We start from the raw sequence: 21443 nt of genomic DNA, 5'->3' as shown, positions 1-21443 counted from the left end.
ATAGCTGAAATATTGCGATGTGAAACATCATACAAACAAAGCAAACTCTTATGGCTGTGGTGACATCGTAGGGTGACATCGTAATGGGGAAACATCGTAATGGGGTGACATCGTAGGGTGACATCGTAATGGGGTGACATCGTAATGGGGTTACATCGTAATGGGGTGACATCGTAATGGGGTTACATCGTAATGGGGTGACATCGTAATGGGGTGACATCGTAATGGGGTGACATCTTAATGGGGAGACATCGTAATGGGGTTACATCGTAATGGGGTGACATCGTAATGGGGTGACATCGTCATGGGGTGACATCGTCATGGGGAGACATCGTCATGGGGTGACATCGTAATGGGGAGACATCGTAATTGGGTGACGCCGTAATGGGGTGACGCCGTAATGGGGTGACATCGTAATGGGGAGACATCGTAATGGGGTGACATCGTAATGGGGTGACGCCATAATGGGGTGACATCGTAATGGGGTGACATCGAAATGGAGTGACATCGTAATGGGGTGACATCGTAATGGGGTGACATCGTAATGGGGTGACGCCATAATGGGGTGACATCGTAATGGGGTGACATCGAAATGGAGTGACATCGTAATGGGGTGACATCGTAATGGGGTGACATCGTAATGGGGTGACATCGTAATGGGGTGACATTGTAATGGGGAGACATCGTAATGGGGTGACATCGTAATGGGGTGACATCGTAATGGGGTGACGCCGTAATGGGGTGACATCGTAATGGGGTTACATCGTAATGGAGTGACATCGTAATGGGGTGATATCTTAATGGGGTGACATCGTAATGGGGTGACATCGTAATGGGGTGACATCTTAAATGGGGTGACGCCGTAATGGGGTGACATCGTAATGGGGTAATGGGGTGACATCGTAATGGGGTGACATCGTAATGGGTATAAATAAGCAGTTATAGAGGCTGGCACTGCCTGTCGAACTTTGCTCACATAGTTTTCACAATAGAACTTTTGTTTGCCAAGTGTAAATGTGCCAGTTTGATGTCTGCCATATGTGTTTTGAATGTTCACTGTAGAAAGACTAGAATTCTACTTTTCATGCTGACTTTGAAGTTCTTGTCTGGCATAGCCTGGGTCTTGTTCCTATGGTAACGTGCATGTATGTTACAGTGTTCAGGACAGTAGTAGCACTGAGACTTGTGGAATTCACATGATGATTAGGTCACGACATTACGAGAACAATTGTAGATATTCCAATATTGTCTGACACTGTCATTCTATAGTGGTCATTCTAACTCCTCTAGAATCTGACAATGATCCTGTAGTTAGCACCTTAAAATTGTTGTCATAGAAATAATACTTAAGAATGTGCTGGTTACCAAGGTAACATAACCTTGTTTCCAGGATTAATCTTATGTTACCAACACGGTTGATAAAAACATTCTTTTTGACGATTTGAGTTTTATTTTCACTACATTATCAATTTAATTATGAAATGTGAATATCTTGACTTAGTTTCTGTGTCAATTTTTTCACATGAAATTTACAAGAAATTAATCTGAAAATAATCATTCAAAAGAAATATTATGTTTTATTTTTAAACACTATAACAGTGCAAACATTCTAACATTTGATATTTGTTTATTCACAAAACAGCTGTTTGTAGCATGTGTAGTGTTAGAATCTCATGATCACATAATCCTGGTTACTTATTTTAAAGTGCAATATTTCCTGTTTCCAGCTTTGAGGAGGGGTATGTAAGAATGAGCTATCCCCCTTATGCAGTATTATTGGTTTGAATGTGTACACACATACATACATACATATATGATTGAAATTATGAGAAAAACAGTCTTTGGTGTGACCTAATCACTTTGACATTTATTCAATGTCTCTATATGTGATACCTCTGTTAACAGTGCCTTGTTTCGGTGTGAGGCTCTACCATAATACTGACTGCGTACACTCATCTCCTCTCTGACACTCATCTCCTACTTATTGGAACTCAGATTTAGTTTTTCAACATATTGTTTTCCCACTGTTTTTTCTCAGGAAGTATTTATACAAAAGCATGATTTAAGGTGCTCATTTGTCCAGAGGGGAAACACATTAGCTTTTGTAGCATATCCTCTGTGAGCCCCCATGGGGAGTAGGACATTGCATGAAGATCAATCACTTGTTTCTGGAATATTGCTGAGTGCGGTGTGAAGCAATAAATAAACAAATGAAATGAAACAAACAAACAAACCAGTAGAGGTGTGTCATACCCTACCGAGCAGTGTACCAGTAGAGGGGTGTGTCCCTGGTGTATCTACTACTGAGCAGTGTACCAGTAGAGGGGTGTGTCCCTGGTGTATCTACTACAGAGCAGTGTACCAGTAGAGGGGTGTGTCCCTGGTGTATCTACTACTGAGCAGTGTACCAGTAGAGGGGTGTGTCCCTGGTGTATCTACTACTGAGCAGTGTACCAGTAGAGGGGTGTGTCCCTGGTGTATCTACTACTGAGCAGTGTACCAGTAGAGGGGTGTGTCCCTGGTGTATCTACTACTGAACAGTTTACCAGTAGAGGGGTGTGTCCCTGGTGTATCTACTACTGAGCAGTGTACCAGTAGAGGGTTGTGTCCCTGGTGTATCTACAACTGAGCAGTGTACCAGTAGAGGGGTGTGTCCCTGGTGTATCTACTAGTACTACCCTACTGAGCAGTGTACCAGTAGAGGGGTGTGTCCCTGGTGTATCTACTAGTACTACCCTACTGAGCAGTGTACCAGTAGAGGGTTGTGTCCCTGGTGTATCTACTACTGAGCAGTGTACCAGTAGAGGGGTGTGTCCCTGGTGTATCTACTAGTACTACCCTACTGAGCAGTGTACCAGTAGAGGGGTGTGTCCCTGGTGTATCTACTAGTACTACCCTACTGAGCAGTGTACCAGTAGAGGGGTGTGTCCCTGGTGTATCTACTACTGAGCAGTGTACCAGTAGAGGGGTGTGTCCCTGGTGTATCTACTACTGAGCAGTGTACCAGTAGAGGGGTGTGTCCCTGGTGTATCTACTACTGAGCAGTGTACCAGTAGAGGGTTGTGTCCCTGGTGTATCTACTACTGAGCAGTGTACCAGTAGAGGGGTGTGTCCCTGGTGTATCTACTAGTACTACCCTACTGAGCAGTGTACCAGTAGAGGGGTGTGTCCCTGGTGTATCTACTACTGAGCAGTGTACCAGTAGAGGGGTGTGTCCCTGGTGTATCTACTACTGAACAGTTTACCAGTAGAGGGGTGTGTCCCTGGTGTATCTACTACTGAGCAGTGTACCAGTAGAGGGTTGTGTCCCTGGTGTATCTACAACTGAGCAGTGTACCAGTAGAGGGGTGTGTCCCTGGTGTATCTACTAGTACTACCCTACTGAGCAGTGTACCAGTAGAGGGGTGTGTCCCTGGTGTATCTACTAGTACTACCCTACTGAGCAGTGTACCAGTAGAGGGGTGTGTCCCTGGTGTATCTACTACTGAGCAGTGTACCAGTAGAGGGGTGTGTCCCTGGTGTATCTACTACTGAGCAGTGTACCAGTAGAGGGGTGTGTCCCTGGTGTATCTACTACTGAGCAGTGTACCAGTAGAGGGGTGTGTCCCTGGTGTATCTACTACTGAGCAGTGTACCAGTAGAGGGTTGTGTCCCTGGTGTATCTACTACTGAGCAGTGTACCAGTAGAGGGGTGTGTCCCTGGTGTATCTACTAGTACTACCCTACTGAGCAGTGTACCAGTAGAGGGGTGTGTCCCTGGTGTATCTACTACTGAACAGTGTACCAGTAGAGGGGTGTGTCCCTGGTGTATCTACTACTGAGCAGTGTACCAGTAGAGGGATGTGTCCCTGGTGTATCTACTACTGAGCAGTGTACCAGTAGAGGGGTGTGTCCCTGGTGTATCTACTACTGAGCAGTGTACCAGTAGAGGGGTGTGTCCCTGGTGTATCTACTACTTAGCAGTGTACCAGTAGAGGGGTGTGTCCCTGGTGTATCTACTACTGAACAGTGTACCAGTAGAGGGGTGTGTCCCTGGTGTATCTACTACTGAGCAGTGTACCAGTAGAGGGGTGTGTCCCTGGTGTATCTACTACTGAGCAGTGTACCAGTAGAGGGTTGTGTCCCTGGTGTATCTACTACAGAGCAGTGTACCAGTAGAGGGGTGTGTCCCTGGTGTATCTATAACAATGTGTGCACAACGCTACATCATGATGCTTGTCCTACAGCTTCCTCCAGGTGTAGGTACCCATAATAGTCTTAACTTGCTTTCTAGATGTGTGTTATCTGTAGATGTGTTTCACATTTATGTGTTATGATATTAGTTTTTTACTTCCTTGTGATTATTTTTGTTTATGTGCAGTCTTTGCCAATAAGTCCAAAACTTGCCAATCTATGTGACAGGTACATTTTGGTCAAGAGATGATGTGTAAAAGTCGTATCATTATATTTTTATCAGATATGTTTCATATGACCATGGTTATTGCAAGGCAGAATCTGGAATACAAAGTTCATCATGGTTATAGACTTGGGGACGTCTTTTATAAAATCATCTGGAATAGATTTACATGAACATGGAAATGTTAAATTTCATTGTTTGCGTTATACAGTAAACAACTTTTATAACAACCACGCTTATAATGAACTGACCGATATAACAAACTTATTTTTTAGCCCCGGCCATTTGTTGTATAAATGCTGTATGTATGCTTATAACGAACTACGGTTACCGGTATTACAAACTAAAATTAGTTGTCCCTTCGAGTTCGTTATAACTGTAGTTTACTTTTTTTGTGTTTGTCATATTTTTTATTAGTAAACATGGTGACTAAGTTATTTTGAGTAACAGTGAAACATTGTCAGTTGATTTGTTGACAGACTATTTCTTCAGTAAATGAAATTATTGGTGAAGGCTGCATAGTTGTTATTTATGAATATGTATAGCTTCGTGTCTGTACATACATTGTGTATGTCTCTCTGTTCCACTGCATCTGAAGCATGGCCATGTTTTTGTACAGCTACAAATGGATCATGTATATATGGTCAATATTGTCATTGACACTATCATTACCATCTCAGAAGATATGGGGAAGTATGTAATAAATTTGGAAACCAAAATAGTTTGTATATGAAGAAAAACATGAATATTTTTTATCTCAAGAAGCTTAATATCATGAATATAGGGACAGATTGTCAATGGACATATGTCATAGTCTCCTGGTTAAAGCATTTGCCTATCAAGCCGAAGGTCCAGGGTCAGATCCCTACACATACAATGTGTGATTCCCATGCAATTCTCATGTCCCCTGCCATGATATGCTTGACTGTTGCTAAAAGTAGCCAAACAACTTCATCATCCTTTGTCCACTGACAACTTGTCTCATACACAAATACTGATTAAGTAGGTGGTTATTGAGCTCTTTGCAACAACCAAGCAAGGTTACAAAGCCACTATGATTTCTTTCAAAAGAGAACGGTATTAATCCCTTGTTTTGACTACAGAGGTGCAGAGTCGATGATTAACCAGGCTCGGGAGTGGGAATCATCTGGAGAGTATGCCCGTGCTGTCGAATGCTATGTCAAGGTCACCAACAAAATGACAGATGATGTCCGCATACTGGAGAAGTGCTGGATGAAGGTACGGATGGTGGTTACACTGAGGACTTGCTTTGTTCCAGTGCAACCCTGTGCTTGATCAGGGAGTTACATCATATAACCAGCGCTCCCTTCCTCAAAGCAATCGTAGCGCTACAACTCTCATAAGCCTATGTAACAGTATGGGAGTTACGATCACCTTAGCGCTACGACTGTCATAAACCTATGTTAAAGTATGGGAGTTATGATCACCTTAGCACTACCTATGTTAAAGTATGGGAGTTATGATCACCTAAGCACTATGACTGTCATAAAACTATGTTAAAGTATGGGAGTTACGATCACCTTAGCACTACCTATGTTAAAGTATGGAAGATATGATCACCTAAGCACTACCTATGTTAAAGTATGGGAGTTACGATCACCTTAGCACTACCTATGTTAAAGTATGGGAGTTATGATCACCTAAGCACTACCTATGTTAAAGTTTGGGAGTTACGATCACCTTAGCACTATGACTGTCATAAAACTATGTTAAAGTATGGGAGTTATGATCACCTAAGCACTACCTATGTTAAAGTTTGGGAGTTACATCATATAACCAGCGCTCCCTTCCTCAAAGCAATCGTAGCGCTACAACTCTCATAAGCCTATGTAACAGTATGGGAGTTACGATCACCTTAGCGCTACGACTGTCATAAACCTATGTTAAAGTATGGGAGTTATGATCACCTTAGCACTACCTATGTTAAAGTATGGGAGTTATGATCACCTAAGCACTATGACTGTCATAAAACTATGTTAAAGTATGGGAGTTACGATCACCTTAGCACTACCTATGTTAAAGTATGGAAGATATGATCACCTTAGCACTACCTATGTTAAAGTATGGGAGTTATGATCACCTAAGCACTACCTATGTTAAAGTTTGGGAGTTACGATCACCTTAGCACTATGACTGTCATAAAACTATGTTAAAGTATGGGAGTTATGATCACCTAAGCACTACCTATGTTAAAGTTTGGGAGTTACGATCACCTTAGCACTATGACTGTAATAAAACTATGTTAAAGTATGGGAGTTACGATCACCTTAGCACTATGACTGTCATAAAACTATGTTAAAGTATGGGAGTTACGATCACCTTAGCACTACCTATGTTAAAGTTTGGGAGTTACGATCACCTTAGCACTATGACTGTAATAAAACTATGTTAAAGTATGGGAGTTACGATCACCTTAGCACTACCTATGTTAAAGTATGGGAGTTATGATCACCTTAGCACTATGACTGTCATAAAACTATGTTAAAGTATGGGAGTTACGATCACCTTAGCACTACCTATGTTAAAGTATGGGAGTTATGATCACCTAAGCACTACCTATGTTAAAGTTTGGGAGTTACGATCACCTTAGCACTATGACTGTAATAAAACTATGTTAAAGTATGGGAGTTACGATCACCTTAGCGCTATGATGGCTTTGTGGAATGGGGCCCTGGCTGACAGTTTGTCTTCACACCATGACAGATCTGTCTGGCCCAGATCAGATTATTACCAGCTGCCAGGAAATGGCTGGAATAATGCGACAGCGATCGTTCTTTGGCTGGGTTTAACCATTGTTTGGTCAGAACTAATGAGGTTTTACTGTTTCAAAAATCTACTTGACTATGGCAAGAAGAAACATTTGCTGTTAATTGCCATCACCATCATAACTGGCAGTGGGTATCCTGGGTTAGAGCAGGTCCTCAGCAACCTGTTTTTGTCTTCCGAGCTGGCTTCATGAAACGACGGAGGGGTGGCATAGTGGTTAAAGCATTCACTAGTCGCATGGAAGACCCAGGTTTGATTTCCCACATGGGTACCATGTGTGAAGTCCATTCCTCGTGTCCCCCAATGTGATATTGCTGGAATATTGCTAAATCAGCGTAAAACCATACTCACTCACTCATGAATCAGACCGCCTTCGTGGTCTAGTGGTAGAGTGTCCGCCCAGAGAGCGGAAGGTCCGGGGTTCGATCCCCGACCGCGTCATACCAAAAGACGTTAAACGATGATACTTGGTGTTACCCTGTCTGGCGCTCGGCATTAAGGGGCTAAAACAAGGACAGGTCGGCTCGGAGTCAGTATAGTATACTGTGTCTGAGTGGGATATTCATGTTAAACTGCGGCATGGTATCTCAGTGAGCTAGCACTATAAATCGGCATCAGTCCGGACTAGTACAAGCAGCCACACAAACACACACACGTACATGCACATCGCTATATAAGTGCAATAATCTTGGACGAGACGTTAAACCCCATTTCACCTCAGCTCACTCATGAATCAGGTGTTCAGGCTTGGTGACTTGGTTGATTGCATCTCATCGTCGTGGATCATTGTGCATAATATTAATCACTGGTTTGTGCGTCCAGACTTATGTATAGACATCATCTTAGGAGACCCCTGTGCAGAGGGTATTACGTGAAGTACATTGGTTCAGAAACGTAAGGGGCGGTCGGGTAGCCTAGTGGTTAAAGCGTTCGCTCGTCCCACTGAAGACCTGGGTTCGATTCCCGACATGGGTACAATGTGTGAAGCCCATTACTGGTGTCCCCTGCCGTGATATTGCTGGAATATTGCTAAAAGCGGCGTAAAACCATACTCACTCATTCACTCAGAAACATAAAGTGAGGACAAGTTATTGTGTTGTTGTCTAATTACTAATTAATTACTGAACACAGGCTGGTGACCTTGCACTCAAGTTCCTGGGTGCGGAGAAGTCAAAGATGGTGATTGAGATGGTGTGTCCGCGTCTGGCAGAGATCAACAAACACACTTCAGTAAGTACAACAGCATCCAGGCCGATGTGTAGTAGTCATCTTTAGGGTTGACATATTGGCAGATAATTCATACTGCAATATACCGCAATATAGAGAGCTGTATCCAGTGTGTTGTAATGCAGATTGCTATACGTAATGAGGCCCTAACTATATATATTTGTCCTGCTCAAATGGTACGTCTTCATTCAATAATCCAGACTTCCGATTGTGAGATAGGTAGTATGGATAAACGAGACTACCTATTACATCATTAGTATGGAATGTTAATGCAAACAATGTTAAAAGTGTGTAAACCTGTTGACATGGTTTAGATAGGAACCCAGTCATCAAAATGTATCAAGAATTAGTCATAATTTTTATGATTATATATTAATTTTTCTGTGACTGTATCGGAAAATATAGATACACAAGTGTTGTATTGCAGTATGTGTATTGCTGATGGCCGTATTGCAATATACCGGTATGTCAGTTATATGTTTCATCCCAAGTCATCTTGATGTCAGGCTGTTTTGTTATGAAGGTTGACAGTGATATCCTGGGTGTAAAAGAAGCATCATCTGTATCTGAAATCGTTGAAACATCCTTTGAACCATTTTGTAAAACTTTCATTCTTCTATTAGGTTGACCATGATTCTTCATGTTCACACCCCAGTGGGGATTCTGGGTTAGAATTGGTTCCCACTAACCGATGCTTGTCGTTAGAGGAGACTTAATGGATCGGTTAGTCGGTGATTCGATAGCATGTCATTGTACCCCGACGACATAGATTGTTGCTCACAATATCAGTCACTGGTTTATCTGGTCCAGAGCTGGCTACTAATTGTCCACTGTCATATAGATGGAATATTGCTGAGTGTGGCGTTAAACAATAAACAAACATGTTAGTTTCCAGAGGGATTTTCAGATGGGTTTCCAGAGGGATTTCCAGAGGGATTTCCAGATGGGTTTCCAGAGGGGTTTCCAGGGTGATTTCCAGAGGGGTTTCCAGAGGGGTTTCCAGGGTGATTTCCAGATGGATTTCCAGAGGGGTTTCTGGATGGGTTTCCAGATGGGTTATATGATATGTTCAGGTACCAGTGATTAGTTGGCCATTGTGTCAGCTGGGGCAGTGGGTTCTAGGATTGTACACAACTGGGAAGGCCAACTTTGGGAGTGTTTAAACTAACTACAAGATGACTAGATTACACTGTTATCGATCACTGGTGTGTCTGGACATTATGCACGTTAATTATTGCTGACTGTGGCATTAGGCAACATCCACTCACTCACTCACTCATACAGTTAAAGCAGTGCTACCACTGGACGTGATTTTGGACTGGTTCCCTGAAAACATCCCTTTGTGTTCAGGCTGCGGAGCTGTACCTGGCTACCGACATGGTGAAGGAGGCCATCGACATGTTCATTGCGTGTGCTGACTGGGGCAAGGCAAAGAAGGTGGCCAAGGAGCTTGAGCCAAGGTTGGACAGATCTTCTTTTCTTTCTTTAATATTCACTTTTTTTTATGACAAATCAGTTCTGTCTTAGTCACATGTGTCTTCTTGTTATGAAGGCCCCATGGGGATGCCTGGTTAGAATTGGTCTGGGTTAGAATCTATGCTGGCCGAAAGAGGAGACCAAACGGATTGAGTGGACAGACTTGGTTACTTGCATGTCATCATGATGATGGAGTGGATCGTTACTTGCAATATCAGTCACTGGATTGTCTGGTTCATACTCGAGTTTTTTACTGGCTGCTGTCATGTAGCTGAAATATAGTTGACTGCAGCATTAAACAACAAACAAACAAAACAAAATCTTATGGCTGTGGTATTGCTAACTTTGGAGACATTGTAATGAGTACGAATGAGCAGTTATGGAGACTGGCACTGCCTGTCAAACTTTGCCCATATAATTTTTACAATAGATCTTTTATTTGTCAAGTGTAAATGTGCCATTTTGATGTCTGTGTTTAGAATGTTCACTGTAGTCGGTAGTTAGACTAGAATTTTATCGTGTTGAAGTTCTTGTCCGGCATAGCCTGGGTCTTGTTACTCAAAATATCAGTCACTGGATTGTCTGGTCCATATCGACTTTTATACAGGCTGCTTTTATACAGCTGTGAAATTGCTGAGTGCCGCGTTAAACAACAAAGAACCCCATTCCATCCTTCCCCCAATTGTTTACCTTGTCTTGAATGATCATTTGCTGTCCACATCTAGCTCTGGGAAACACATTGCTACAACAATGTTTACATAAGGCTAAAATAATAATTTTGGTTCTCAGGCTCCACCCGCTTCATCATAAAGTTCGCTGCACGTTTATCTTTTATTTCCATTTTAAAAGAAAAACAAAAAAAGTCCAATGGTAGTCAAATACTGTATTCCAGTATTTTACTCAGCAAGGAATACATTTATGTAGGGAGGACCTTTCCCAGGTTGATTGTACACAATTGCTTAATGCACAACTGTTTATTGCTTACATACTAGTTTGAACCCCCCCCCCCCCCCCCCTCCCCTCCAAAATAGGAAAAAAAAGCCCACCCCATCACACCCCCCTCCCCTCCGAAAAAAAAGAAAAGAAAAAAAAAGACACTGCCCACACGTGCTATATTTTCAAAAACTATTGCCTGAGAACCAATTCTTTTAAATCTTTAAGCCTAAAGTAGAAGTGTTATCCTCATGTTTACCGTACTTTCCTGTATGTTGTAGATACGAGCCATATGTTGACGAGCGTTACAAGGAATACTGCAAGAACCAGGGCAGGGCTGAAGATGTGAGCCACCATGTTTTGTTGTATATATCATGCACTTTTGTGCACTCACATCTCCTCCAGTGAGACAGGACTATCTTGTTGAATAACTACACACAACACGTGCTGTTCTCTGCAAACCTTGCAGTCTTTGTCTTTGCCTGCAAGTTTGACATTTTGTTTAATCTGACGATATAGTGGCCTCTGATTTATGAGAGCAAGATGACATCTAATACCATACATGACAATAATGACGGCTAATGTCCATACCTTGTATGGCACGGGCTGATCCAGAGGGGTGGACACAGCTGTCCACACACAGCTGTACTCTGGGAGGGTTCCGGGCAACATACGCTGACTGTAGGAGGTGACAATATGGATTTGGTCTTCAGACTCATTGACTTGGTTGATGACGTCTCAACGGCGCACACTTGATTGATCACTGTATTGTTTGGTCCAGACTTGATTATTTACAGGCTGCTGTAGTATAGTAGAATATTGCTGAGTGGAATGTTAAACAACAAACAAACAAACAAAACAGCTCTTGTGTCAGCCTGTGTCAGTGCATCTAGCATGTGTTTATGTTCACTTTGTGACTTTGTAGTATGCATCCAAAACACACACACACACAGAAACACAGAGACACACAGAAACAAACACACAGAAACACACACACGCACGCACGCACGCACACACACACACAGAGACAGAGACAGAGAGAGAGAGAGACACACTCACAGACAGACAGACACAGACAGACAGACAGACACACACAAAGAGAGAGAGAGAGAGACACACACACACACAGAGACACAGAGAGAGAGACACACTCACAGACAGACAGACACAGACAGACAGACAGACACACACACAAAGAGAGAGAGAGACACACACACACACACACACACACACACACACACACACACACACACACACACACACACACACACACACACACACACACACACACACACACACACACACACACACACACACACGCCTCCTGGATCTACCTGTATGGTGTACCATGATGTCATGATGTGTTGTATGCTGCAGCTGGCTAATGTGGATGTGATTGGGGCCCTGGACATGTATGCCGAGAAGGGAGAGTGGAACAAGTGCATTCAGACAGCAGAACAGCAGGTACAGCTGGGATTTACACATGTTCAGGGGATGTCAGTAGAAATACATCAAGTCTTGTATTGTGAAGTGTCTGTCATAAGCTGTCTGTTGATAGTAATATGCTTTGACAAAATTGAAGAAAAGATATTAGAAATATCAAGTTTATTCTGCTTATGATGAATATATAATAATGTGGACATACAGTATGTAATGAAATGTTAAATGTTATTGTTTCATAATATGTAACTGTTTGCCGAGAGCCAAGATGTCAGACTGCAGATGAGGACATTCCAATAAAAGTAATGATGGCACTAGATCCATAATGTTCTCAGGGTTCATTGCAAGGATTGACTACATTAAAATTGTCATTGAGACGAAGTGTCTTATGTTGTAGAACCCCAAAGTTCTCCATAAGTACATTGCTCTGTATGCTACACACCTCATCAAGGGGGGGACCTCGTCAGAGGCTCTGGGTCTCTACGCCAAATACGGAGCTCCAGCTAATGCTCAGGTAGGACACTTTCTGGCATCTTTATCTTACCTTAACCATGAATGTCGTATTCTGATTGGTTGAACCCATTCTATTATTTCCAATGAACCTCGCTAACATGTAAGGTACATTTCTTATGTATATTTCTTCGATTTGCCGAACTGTTGGCAATACATTTGCAACATACCAATCACAATTTTTATCTTGAATTAATTATGCAAGACGCAATTTTCCGGATATCTGTGAAACAAATCTAGGGGAAATAACACTAAGTTTGTTTTCTGCCTCAACAAAGTGGCAGAAAATCAGCCACTTCGCCTCCAGTTGTTGGCTAAGTCACTTTCTTCCCACCACAGCTCGCATACTGACCCATCCACTCAGAGACCAATATTCATGAATGGTACATTTAATATTTGTGTTTGCTTGAACATTTTTGGATTTGTTATTGTCCCCAGAACTACAACATCTACAAGCGGCTGTTCAGTGATGTGGTCAGTCAGCGGGACCTCAACAAACCGGAAGCATTCAGGACGTGGGCGGACCTTCGTGACATGCTGTTTGACGTGGTAACTTTGTCTCGGTAGTCTTGTGTTGGTTCACATGCTATTGCTGAAAAAGAATGATTCTTAAAGGGTATAGTATGTCCTTTTAAGCACCAAAAATTATTCATGTTGAACAATGGAAACAAGTTTTGAAACGACATTGGCAAGACATTACAGTGCGACCAACTTTCTTTTGGGGGATTTAGTTTTCCCCGAGGTTCACAGTCACTGGTTTGTCTCCATGAGATTGTGTGTTGCTTTGATTTAGCGGAGATGTTGCTGACTCTGGAATGAACACTCATTTATGTATCCTATAAGTGGAGTTAGTACTGTGGGCCAGTGGTGTAAGGTACTATAAGGTTCTACTCTGGTAGAATTGTTTCCCTTTACTACCAGGATCTGCCGAACATAGGTTGAATTATAGATTTGTTTTTCTTTTTGTCAGCACTGGTCATGCGAATAGGTTTCATATAAGTTATGAATGGTACAAAAAGTCCCCTGTAGAGTTTTGTCCCTTTACTACCAGGATCTGCTGATCATGGATTGAATTCCAGCTTCATTTTTCTTTTTGTCAATACTAGTCATGCTAATAGGTTTCATTTAAGTAATGAACCCCTGAGGGATTCCAGTGGCGACCAAATTGATGGGGTTGTCAGGGTCAGAGACTTGTTGACTGTGTGTTGTTGCTAACAACATTCACCACTGGATTGTCTGGTCCTGACTTGATTATTTAAAGGCTGCTGTCATATAGCTAGGTTATTGCTTAGAGTGGCATTACACAACAAACACCCAAACTGAAGTTAGGAGCACTTACCATTTGCTTACTTACTTTGGACTTTCCAATATAAACTGATATAGGACTGACAGGTTATGTCTCCTCCCATGACAGTGTGAGAACATATCCAAGTCTCCAGATGCTAACTCCCCCAACCATGAGGAGTTTGAGACACTGCTGCTCATCGCCCACTACTACGCTACCCGGTCAGCCTCCCTAGGTCAGAAGTCGCTGGACACCGTCGCTGCCCGTATCTGTGTGTCCTTGCTTCGCCATACTGATGTCATCCCTGCAGACAAGGCTTTCTATGAGGCAGGGATTATGTGCAGGGTGAGAGGTCTACTTTTGAAAAAACTGAACAATTATTTGTAACCTTGATTATTAACATTGGTATTTGTGTTTTGTATCCCAAATGCTTCTTTGTGGAAATAAGTTGGCATTTTGGAAAGAAATGATCTGATGGAGGCTTAGGTTAAACTTGATGTACAGTCCAGATGTCTCACTTCTAAATGGGACCCGTGAAGATCTGGGGTAGAAAAGGTCTTCAGCAACCCATGGGGTGGTGAAGCTCGCTGACTTGGTTAATGCATGTCATCGATCCCAATTGCGTGGATTGATGCTCATGATATTAATCACTGGATTGTCTGGTACAGACTTGATTAATTTACAGACCGCCATCATATAGCTAGAATATTGGTGAATGCAGCGTTAAACAACAAACCAACCAACCAACCAACCAACCAACCAACCAACCTCTAAATGACAGCATGCTATGGGAAGGATTATAGAATTTCAGAAATTAACAGGAATATTGTCAAGTATTCGAGTTGATGGCAGTTATATCATAAACATCTGAACGATCACCAGTGAATGACCACTTGATTGTATTCACAGAACAACGGCTGGGAGAACATGGCCTTCGTGTTCCTGAACAGATACTTGGATATTGCAGAGGTATGTGGACTATGGTCACTGTTGGATTTCATCCTCTTCTTCAAACAGGGAATATAAAGTACTCTATGTATGCATTCATATGTTTTCTTCATCAACAAATCTTTCTGTTCTATCCAATAATATTCTGCCTGTTATTTCCCATGATTGGATCGTTCAGTTGGCAAAGAATAAATAAATTCTTTGCAACACAGCCCTCATTGATGGAACCAATATAGAGCTTCTTACATTGCCATTCCATGTACCCAGACTCCTAGGATGACAACCAATCAGTAACCGCCTCCATGGTCTAGTGGTAGAGCATCCGCCAGGAGAGCAGAAAGTCATGGGTTCGATCCCTGGCCGTGTCATACCATAGACATTAAAAGATGGTACTTGTTGTGACCGCGCCTAGTGCTGGACACTAAGGGGCTAAAACAAGGACTGGCTCGGAGTGGGGTATTCATGTTAAACTGCGACATGGTATCTCAGTGGGCTAGCACTATAAAATCGGCATTAGTCTGGCCAGACTAGTACAAGCAGACGTACACACCCACAAACATGCATGCACGTCGATGTATAAATGCAATAATCTTGGACATGACGTTAATCCCCAATCATCTCACCTCACCTCAACCGATCAGTCCTAAATATTTGTGCAGTATTCCTGTGTGTATTTCTGCTGCCTACTGTACTGTATGTCTCTGCCAGGCTATTGAGGAAGGGACACTAGACATGCTGGACCACAGTGACTTCCAAGACACAGACATCCCCTTCGAGATCCCCCTCCCAGAGAAACCGTATCTGTCCGTAAGTCATGCACATGTCGCCAACTGGGATGGTTTTGAAATGCAATAAGTCTTGTGTACATTGTGCTTGTCATTAGATGCCTAAGATGCGGATCCAGGGACAAAATGGCTGCTATCTGGCCTATGTGTGAACAGTTTTTGGGTTGGTTCTATTCTCAGCCTGCTGACCACTGGTTTGACAGGTCCAAGGTTTGTTACTTATATGGGTAGGGTGATATTGATGGTAAGAGGTTAGAATGAACAGAAGCATTTCACAAACCTATTGCCAAACATGAATGTCGTGAGAAAGATTCACTCTGGGGATGTCATAAAAAACATACTTTTAGTGGTAAATATTGAAAAAACAAAAAATAACGACCACTTCATGTTTATATATAACAATGAATTCTAACAGAGGATCTTGATAGTTACGATGACTTAGCTCAACAGACAATACAACAGATGACAAAAGAAGGCATCTTCCCAAGGCAAAGGTGTTAACTGACTTTTATAAAGTTAGTTAACACCTTTGCCGCTGGAAGATGGAAATGAGGTGGTAAACTGTTGGTTTGTTAATCAGAGCGGCCAGCACGAGGAGCTGAAGGAGTGGGTCCTCACAGTGTCCATGAACAGGAAGGTGGAGCAGATCCTCCCCAAGGATGAGAGGAACACGTACGAGGCCTCGCTGGTTGCCACAGACACGGGCATACGCTCTATGCCTTGTGTGATTACAGGTAGGACTTTATGTTCAAAACAAGAGACCTGTGAAGATGTGGATGAGAATAGGTCTTCAGCAACCAATGCTTGTCATAAGAGGCGATTAATGGGATCGGGTGGTCAGGCTTGCTGACTTGGTTGATGCATGTCATCTTATCCAATTGCATGGATCGGTGCTCATGATGTCAATCAATGGATTATCTGGTCCAGACTTGATTTATTTACAGACCGCCATCATATAGTTGGAATATTGGTGAGTGCGACGTTAAACAACAAACAAACAAACAAACAAACAAAGCAAAACAAGAATTGCCATTCATTTATTTATCAAATTACGGAAGTTACTTTTGCTTTTGCTTTTTGATTTAAAGAAACCTAAATTATACTCCCAATGTTTCCACACCCAAAACGCTGCTCAACTACAAAGTCTCGGCTCCTAGGTGATTATTTAAGTAGTTGGTGATGTTTAAAAATACAAGTCCCCTTAGTAGATGTGTGAGTTGTGTGAAAAGCGTACTGATATGTGTTAACTATGTCTACTTCCCAGGGTACCCCGTCCTGCGGAACAAGGTGGAGTTTAAGCATCCTGGCAAGACGGCCAACAAGGATGACTGGAACAAGTTCCTTATGGCCACAAAGGTATGTATCATACCTCCATGTCAGTTTTATGAGATCTGATTGTCAATGTGATCTTGATACAATACTGTGTATGCTGCCTTGGTGGGGAATAAATTTCTCAGTGGGGAATAAATCTCTTATAACCCACCATGAGCAAGTCAGGCTGCACATGGATTTCTGAGAGGCAGAATAAATCCCTTATACCCTGCTTCAAAGCAAAAAGCAGCACACTTTTTCAGAATCAATGGAAGTCACGTGACATGGCGCAAACTAACCTCTATCAATTTTGAATTTGTTTGAATTCTTTTATAATGTCATATTTAAACATGTCGGTAAGATATATTCGTTGTAGCAGGATCACAAGTTTAAAACCTAACCTGTGACGCATTATACCCCATGTGATCCTGCTGCAACTTATAGTATCTAGATATTTAGTGGATTTCTCACTGGACCTACACTGGTCCCTCTTTCTCCTCCCAGCAGGAAACTATGTAGTGAGCCGAAATGGGGTTTTATATCATGTTCAAGACTATATTACTTATATAGCAATGTGTGTATGTCTGCTTGTGCCAATCTGGACTTATACTGTGTAGTGCCATGATACTGAGAGGCTCTGTTGCTGTTTAACATGGAAATTCCACTTATAGCCATACTGACTCCCAGCAGACCCATCCTTGTTTTATCCCATTAATGCTGAACATGTGTAACAACACAGTACCTTCTTTCAACGTCAATATGTCATGACGTGGCCAGGGATCGAACCACCGACCTTCCTCTCTCCGGGTCACTCTATGCACTACACCACAGAGGTGGTCGAAACTATATAGGGTTTGGTTGATATTGTATTGCTACCTCAGGTGATATTGTACTTGGACAGATGACCATCTGAAGAGCTCAACTTTCAATTGTGATGTTGCTGTGTCCTCAAAATGTCTGACTTACCCATAGACCTTATTGATATAGTTCTTGTATTACCAACAACCCCATTAATCACTCAGTGATTCTCAGGAAGAATAGTACCTCAGCCAATTAAGATGGGTTCACCAGATGCCAGGAGTAACTGCTTATAGTATTTTATTTGGTAATCAATGTGGCTGAGAGATGTATTCTCATGCTGTACATGAATATGCTAACACAATCATGCGGACCTGTGAAGATCCGGGGTAGAATAGGTCTTCAGCAACCCATACCTGCTGTAAAAGATGACTATGCTTGTCGTAAGAGGCGACTTATGGGATCAGGTGGTCAGGCTCGCTGACTTGGTTGATGCATGTCATCATATCCCAATTGCGTGGATCATTGCTCATGATGTCAATCACTGGATTGTCTGGTCAAGACTCGATTTACCGACCGCCGTCATATAGCTGGATTAATACAAACAAACAAACAAAACACAATCTTGTACTAATCTACTTGCTCCAGGGTCTTTGATTGGCACAGATGCTGGTGACAGGCATCATTCCATCTCTCACTGACCCTGATAGTGATCCTAGTCACCGTACCCATGCTCATGATTCACCAGTGTCACTGCCGGATCTCCTCCCATTTCCTTCCTAAGCTGATGATATATCTGAAATACTGTCCAGCAGTTATAAACCCAACTCACTCACTCACTCTGTTGCAGGTGTCACACAGTCCTGAGCTGCAAGATGTCCTCAAGTTCATTGGCTCTTGGTGTGGAGCGACCCCCAACCCAAGCTACTCCTTCCAGTAGGGGGAGACAACTCCTTCCTTTGGGGGAGACAACTCTTCTCCCTGGTGGGATTCTCAGCTGTGATAGATAACACTGACAGTTATACAGTTGTCGACTCTGTTGTATTCCTTGTTATCACTACATTCCGTCCTCACAAAGTGACAGTTTAACACACAGTGTCATTCATTATCATATACTCCATACTGTGTAGTTTTGAACGTATTTTTTGACAGCAATTCACAGATAACTATTTATTGATTGTTATACATGAATGGTTTCACCAGTCCTTGGATGTGTACTGTTATAGATATTTGCCTTATTGTAAAGTGCTTTAACCGCCATGTTTGCTCAGTAGTCAACTTTTGTTACAATATTTACAGAAATGTAAATCAAACAAACACAAAAGTGAAATTATGGCCCCAAGTTTGGGATGTTAATGAAGGAAGTAAACAATCTACTTTATATGTACCCTAGGTCACTTGTAACATTCATCAGAATATTGTTACATATATTATAACATCCGTCATTATATTGTTATGAAAATTACATATTCATAATGTATGTGATTGATACTTTTTACAGTATGATGAAAAATGGTGTTTGTTATTGAATTTCATTAAAGAGAATTGTAAATATACATATCATGTTCTTTGTTTTCAATAACTACTGATACTCTGAAAAACTTACAGTTGGTGCGGTTTTTTAGGTGTTTTTAGCTAACAACCCAGTGACCATTCTAGGGCAAAGAGTTCTAAGAACTGATTGGTCAAATGTGTGACCTGGTTGTGTGTCATCCTACCCTGATAGTTCTGGTCAGCAAATTGTTGGTCTCATTACAAATAAAACTATAAAGAGGGTGCTATGATATATAGCTGGAATATTGCCGACTACAACAATCACCCCTGTAATTGTTAGGTGAGGTGAAATGGGGTGATGTAAGGTGAAATAGAGTTTAAGTGTATAAGATTATTCCACATATATAGGATGCACTTATGCACATTGTGTGCGTGCATGTGGCTGCGGCTGCTTGAACTAGTCAACATTTATTCGAGATTTATAGTGCTAACCCACTGAGAAGCCATACCTCACAGACACATTATTCTGGCTCAAAGAAGACCAGTTTTTGCTTCATCATGAGCATCGATCTATGCAAATGGGATAGGATGACATGCATCAACCAAGTCAGCAAGCCTGACCGCCGATCCGGTTAGTCACTACTTGTGCCAAGCATAGTTGCCCCCATGAAACAGACAGGATGTGATAGAACTGGAATGCTATTATAAGCAGGGTTAAAGCAAAATCACTGGCACACTCTTTGTCTTTTCTTACTTCAACCAAACAGCTGCCCTGGTAATGGAAATATATCTGTAAAGAAAGTGAGTGTTTTACGTATTGTAAATGTACTCTTAGATACCAAATCGGAGCTGCTCAATTCCGTCTACATGAAGATTTTTTTTCTGAAAAGTTTCTCTGAAATTCGTTTGTACTATTACCAGCTGCAATGACCAAATGAAAATAGTGAGTGAGTTGGGTTTAACACTGCTTTCATCTTCCCGAGGCAAGTGAGTTAACTAACTATAAAAGTCCAGTTTCCACACTTGCCGAACTAGGCTGGTATTATGGAGTTACAATTTGGCTGGACTAATGAGTCTATGCATAGTCCAATCAAAATCGCGCAACGAAATCGAAATCCAGTTAGTAAACTGTCATGCAGATTTCGGTCGATTGCAGGATTTGCAAAGCATGTGCACCGCCAACTCGTTGTCAACAGATATTTTCAAAATCTTTTCATGTTTTTATTCAAGGTGCTCACGTGATTTGATATATTTCGCGATGTAAGACCCATTTTATCACAATATAGATCTTGATTGTCGAGCAGATCGTCCTGACTTGGCGCCGCCATTTTGTTTGAAGCAAATGCAAGTGACAAGATAGACACAATTTTTATGGATAACAACTTCTTTAATACTGTGAAAAGCGACGTTTCGGTATAGATCCTTATACCATTGTCAAGCAACGAGGGACATAGTACAGAATATATATAGTAGGTGGAGGATTAACAGTAACAACAATTGCATACATGAGTGGGATAACATTGGTAGGCCCTCATTCAGTCTTGCTTGACAACGGTATAAGGATCTATACCGAAACGTCCCAGTATTAAAGAAGTTGTTATCCTTAAAAATTGTGTCTATCTTGTCATCCGTCAACTTCTAAGTAATGCCTATCAAACAACAAATGCAAGTGATACGAGAGGTGGAATCTGATTGGTCCATAGGAGAGGCTTAGAAGGGATATAATTGGTAATAGCCACTGGTGGCGCTACGATCGAGCCCAGGAATTCCAGGCTAGTTCGGCAAGGGTGGAAGCTGCACTAAAGTCAGTTAACTCCCTTGCCTCGGGAAGATGCACTGCTTAAACATTATTCCAGTTATTTCACGGCTCTCAGCTTAATGTGAGAGGAAAGCCCGAAGTGATGCAGATCTCAGACGTTTACCACTTCGGTGAAACCCACGAGCACAGGTATGGTGCTGAAAAACCTAGAAACATAATCGGGGCGAACCGGGATTCGAACCCACAATCATAGGTTTCTGGCGTGCCCAAGGGACGCAACTCTGCACAGCGAAT

General features: G+C 42.1%; 1 protein-coding gene across 3 annotated transcripts in view; it reads left to right on the top strand.

Moving 5' to 3' along the window:
- LOC124134636 (intraflagellar transport protein 172 homolog) overlaps positions 1–19452 on the top strand; it is a 52873-nt gene extending 33421 nt beyond the window's left edge. For 2 of the 3 annotated variants that reach the window (XM_048400393.1, XM_048400392.1), the window contains 13 exons: positions 5500–5635; positions 8315–8413; positions 9761–9870; positions 11101–11164; positions 12197–12283; positions 12657–12773; positions 13208–13318; positions 14184–14399; positions 14964–15023; positions 15711–15809; positions 16368–16521; positions 17052–17143; positions 18747–19452. In XM_048400393.1, coding sequence (XP_048256350.1) covers positions 5500–5635; positions 8315–8413; positions 9761–9870; positions 11101–11164; positions 12197–12283; positions 12657–12773; positions 13208–13318; positions 14184–14399; positions 14964–15023; positions 15711–15809; positions 16368–16521; positions 17052–17143; positions 18747–18836 — 1435 coding nt within the window. In that variant the 3' untranslated portion in view covers positions 18837–19452. Of the gene's footprint in view, positions 1–1727; positions 1740–5499; positions 5636–8314; positions 8414–9760; positions 9871–11100; positions 11165–12196; positions 12284–12656; positions 12774–13207; positions 13319–14183; positions 14400–14963; positions 15024–15710; positions 15810–16367; positions 16522–17051; positions 17144–18746 lie in introns of all 3 variants that reach the window. The other variant, XM_048400391.1, reaches the window with a different exon arrangement.
- Positions 19453–21443: the final 1991 nt, after the last annotated feature.

The sequence above is a fragment of the Haliotis rufescens genome, unplaced genomic scaffold (genome assembly GCF_023055435.1).
Source record: "Haliotis rufescens isolate VD_foot unplaced genomic scaffold, xgHalRufe1.0.p SCAF_2, whole genome shotgun sequence".
Lineage (NCBI taxonomy): Eukaryota > Metazoa > Mollusca > Gastropoda > Lepetellida > Haliotidae > Haliotis > Haliotis rufescens.
Note: the sequence above shows the minus strand (reverse complement) of the source record. Positions and strands in the feature narration are given on the sequence as shown.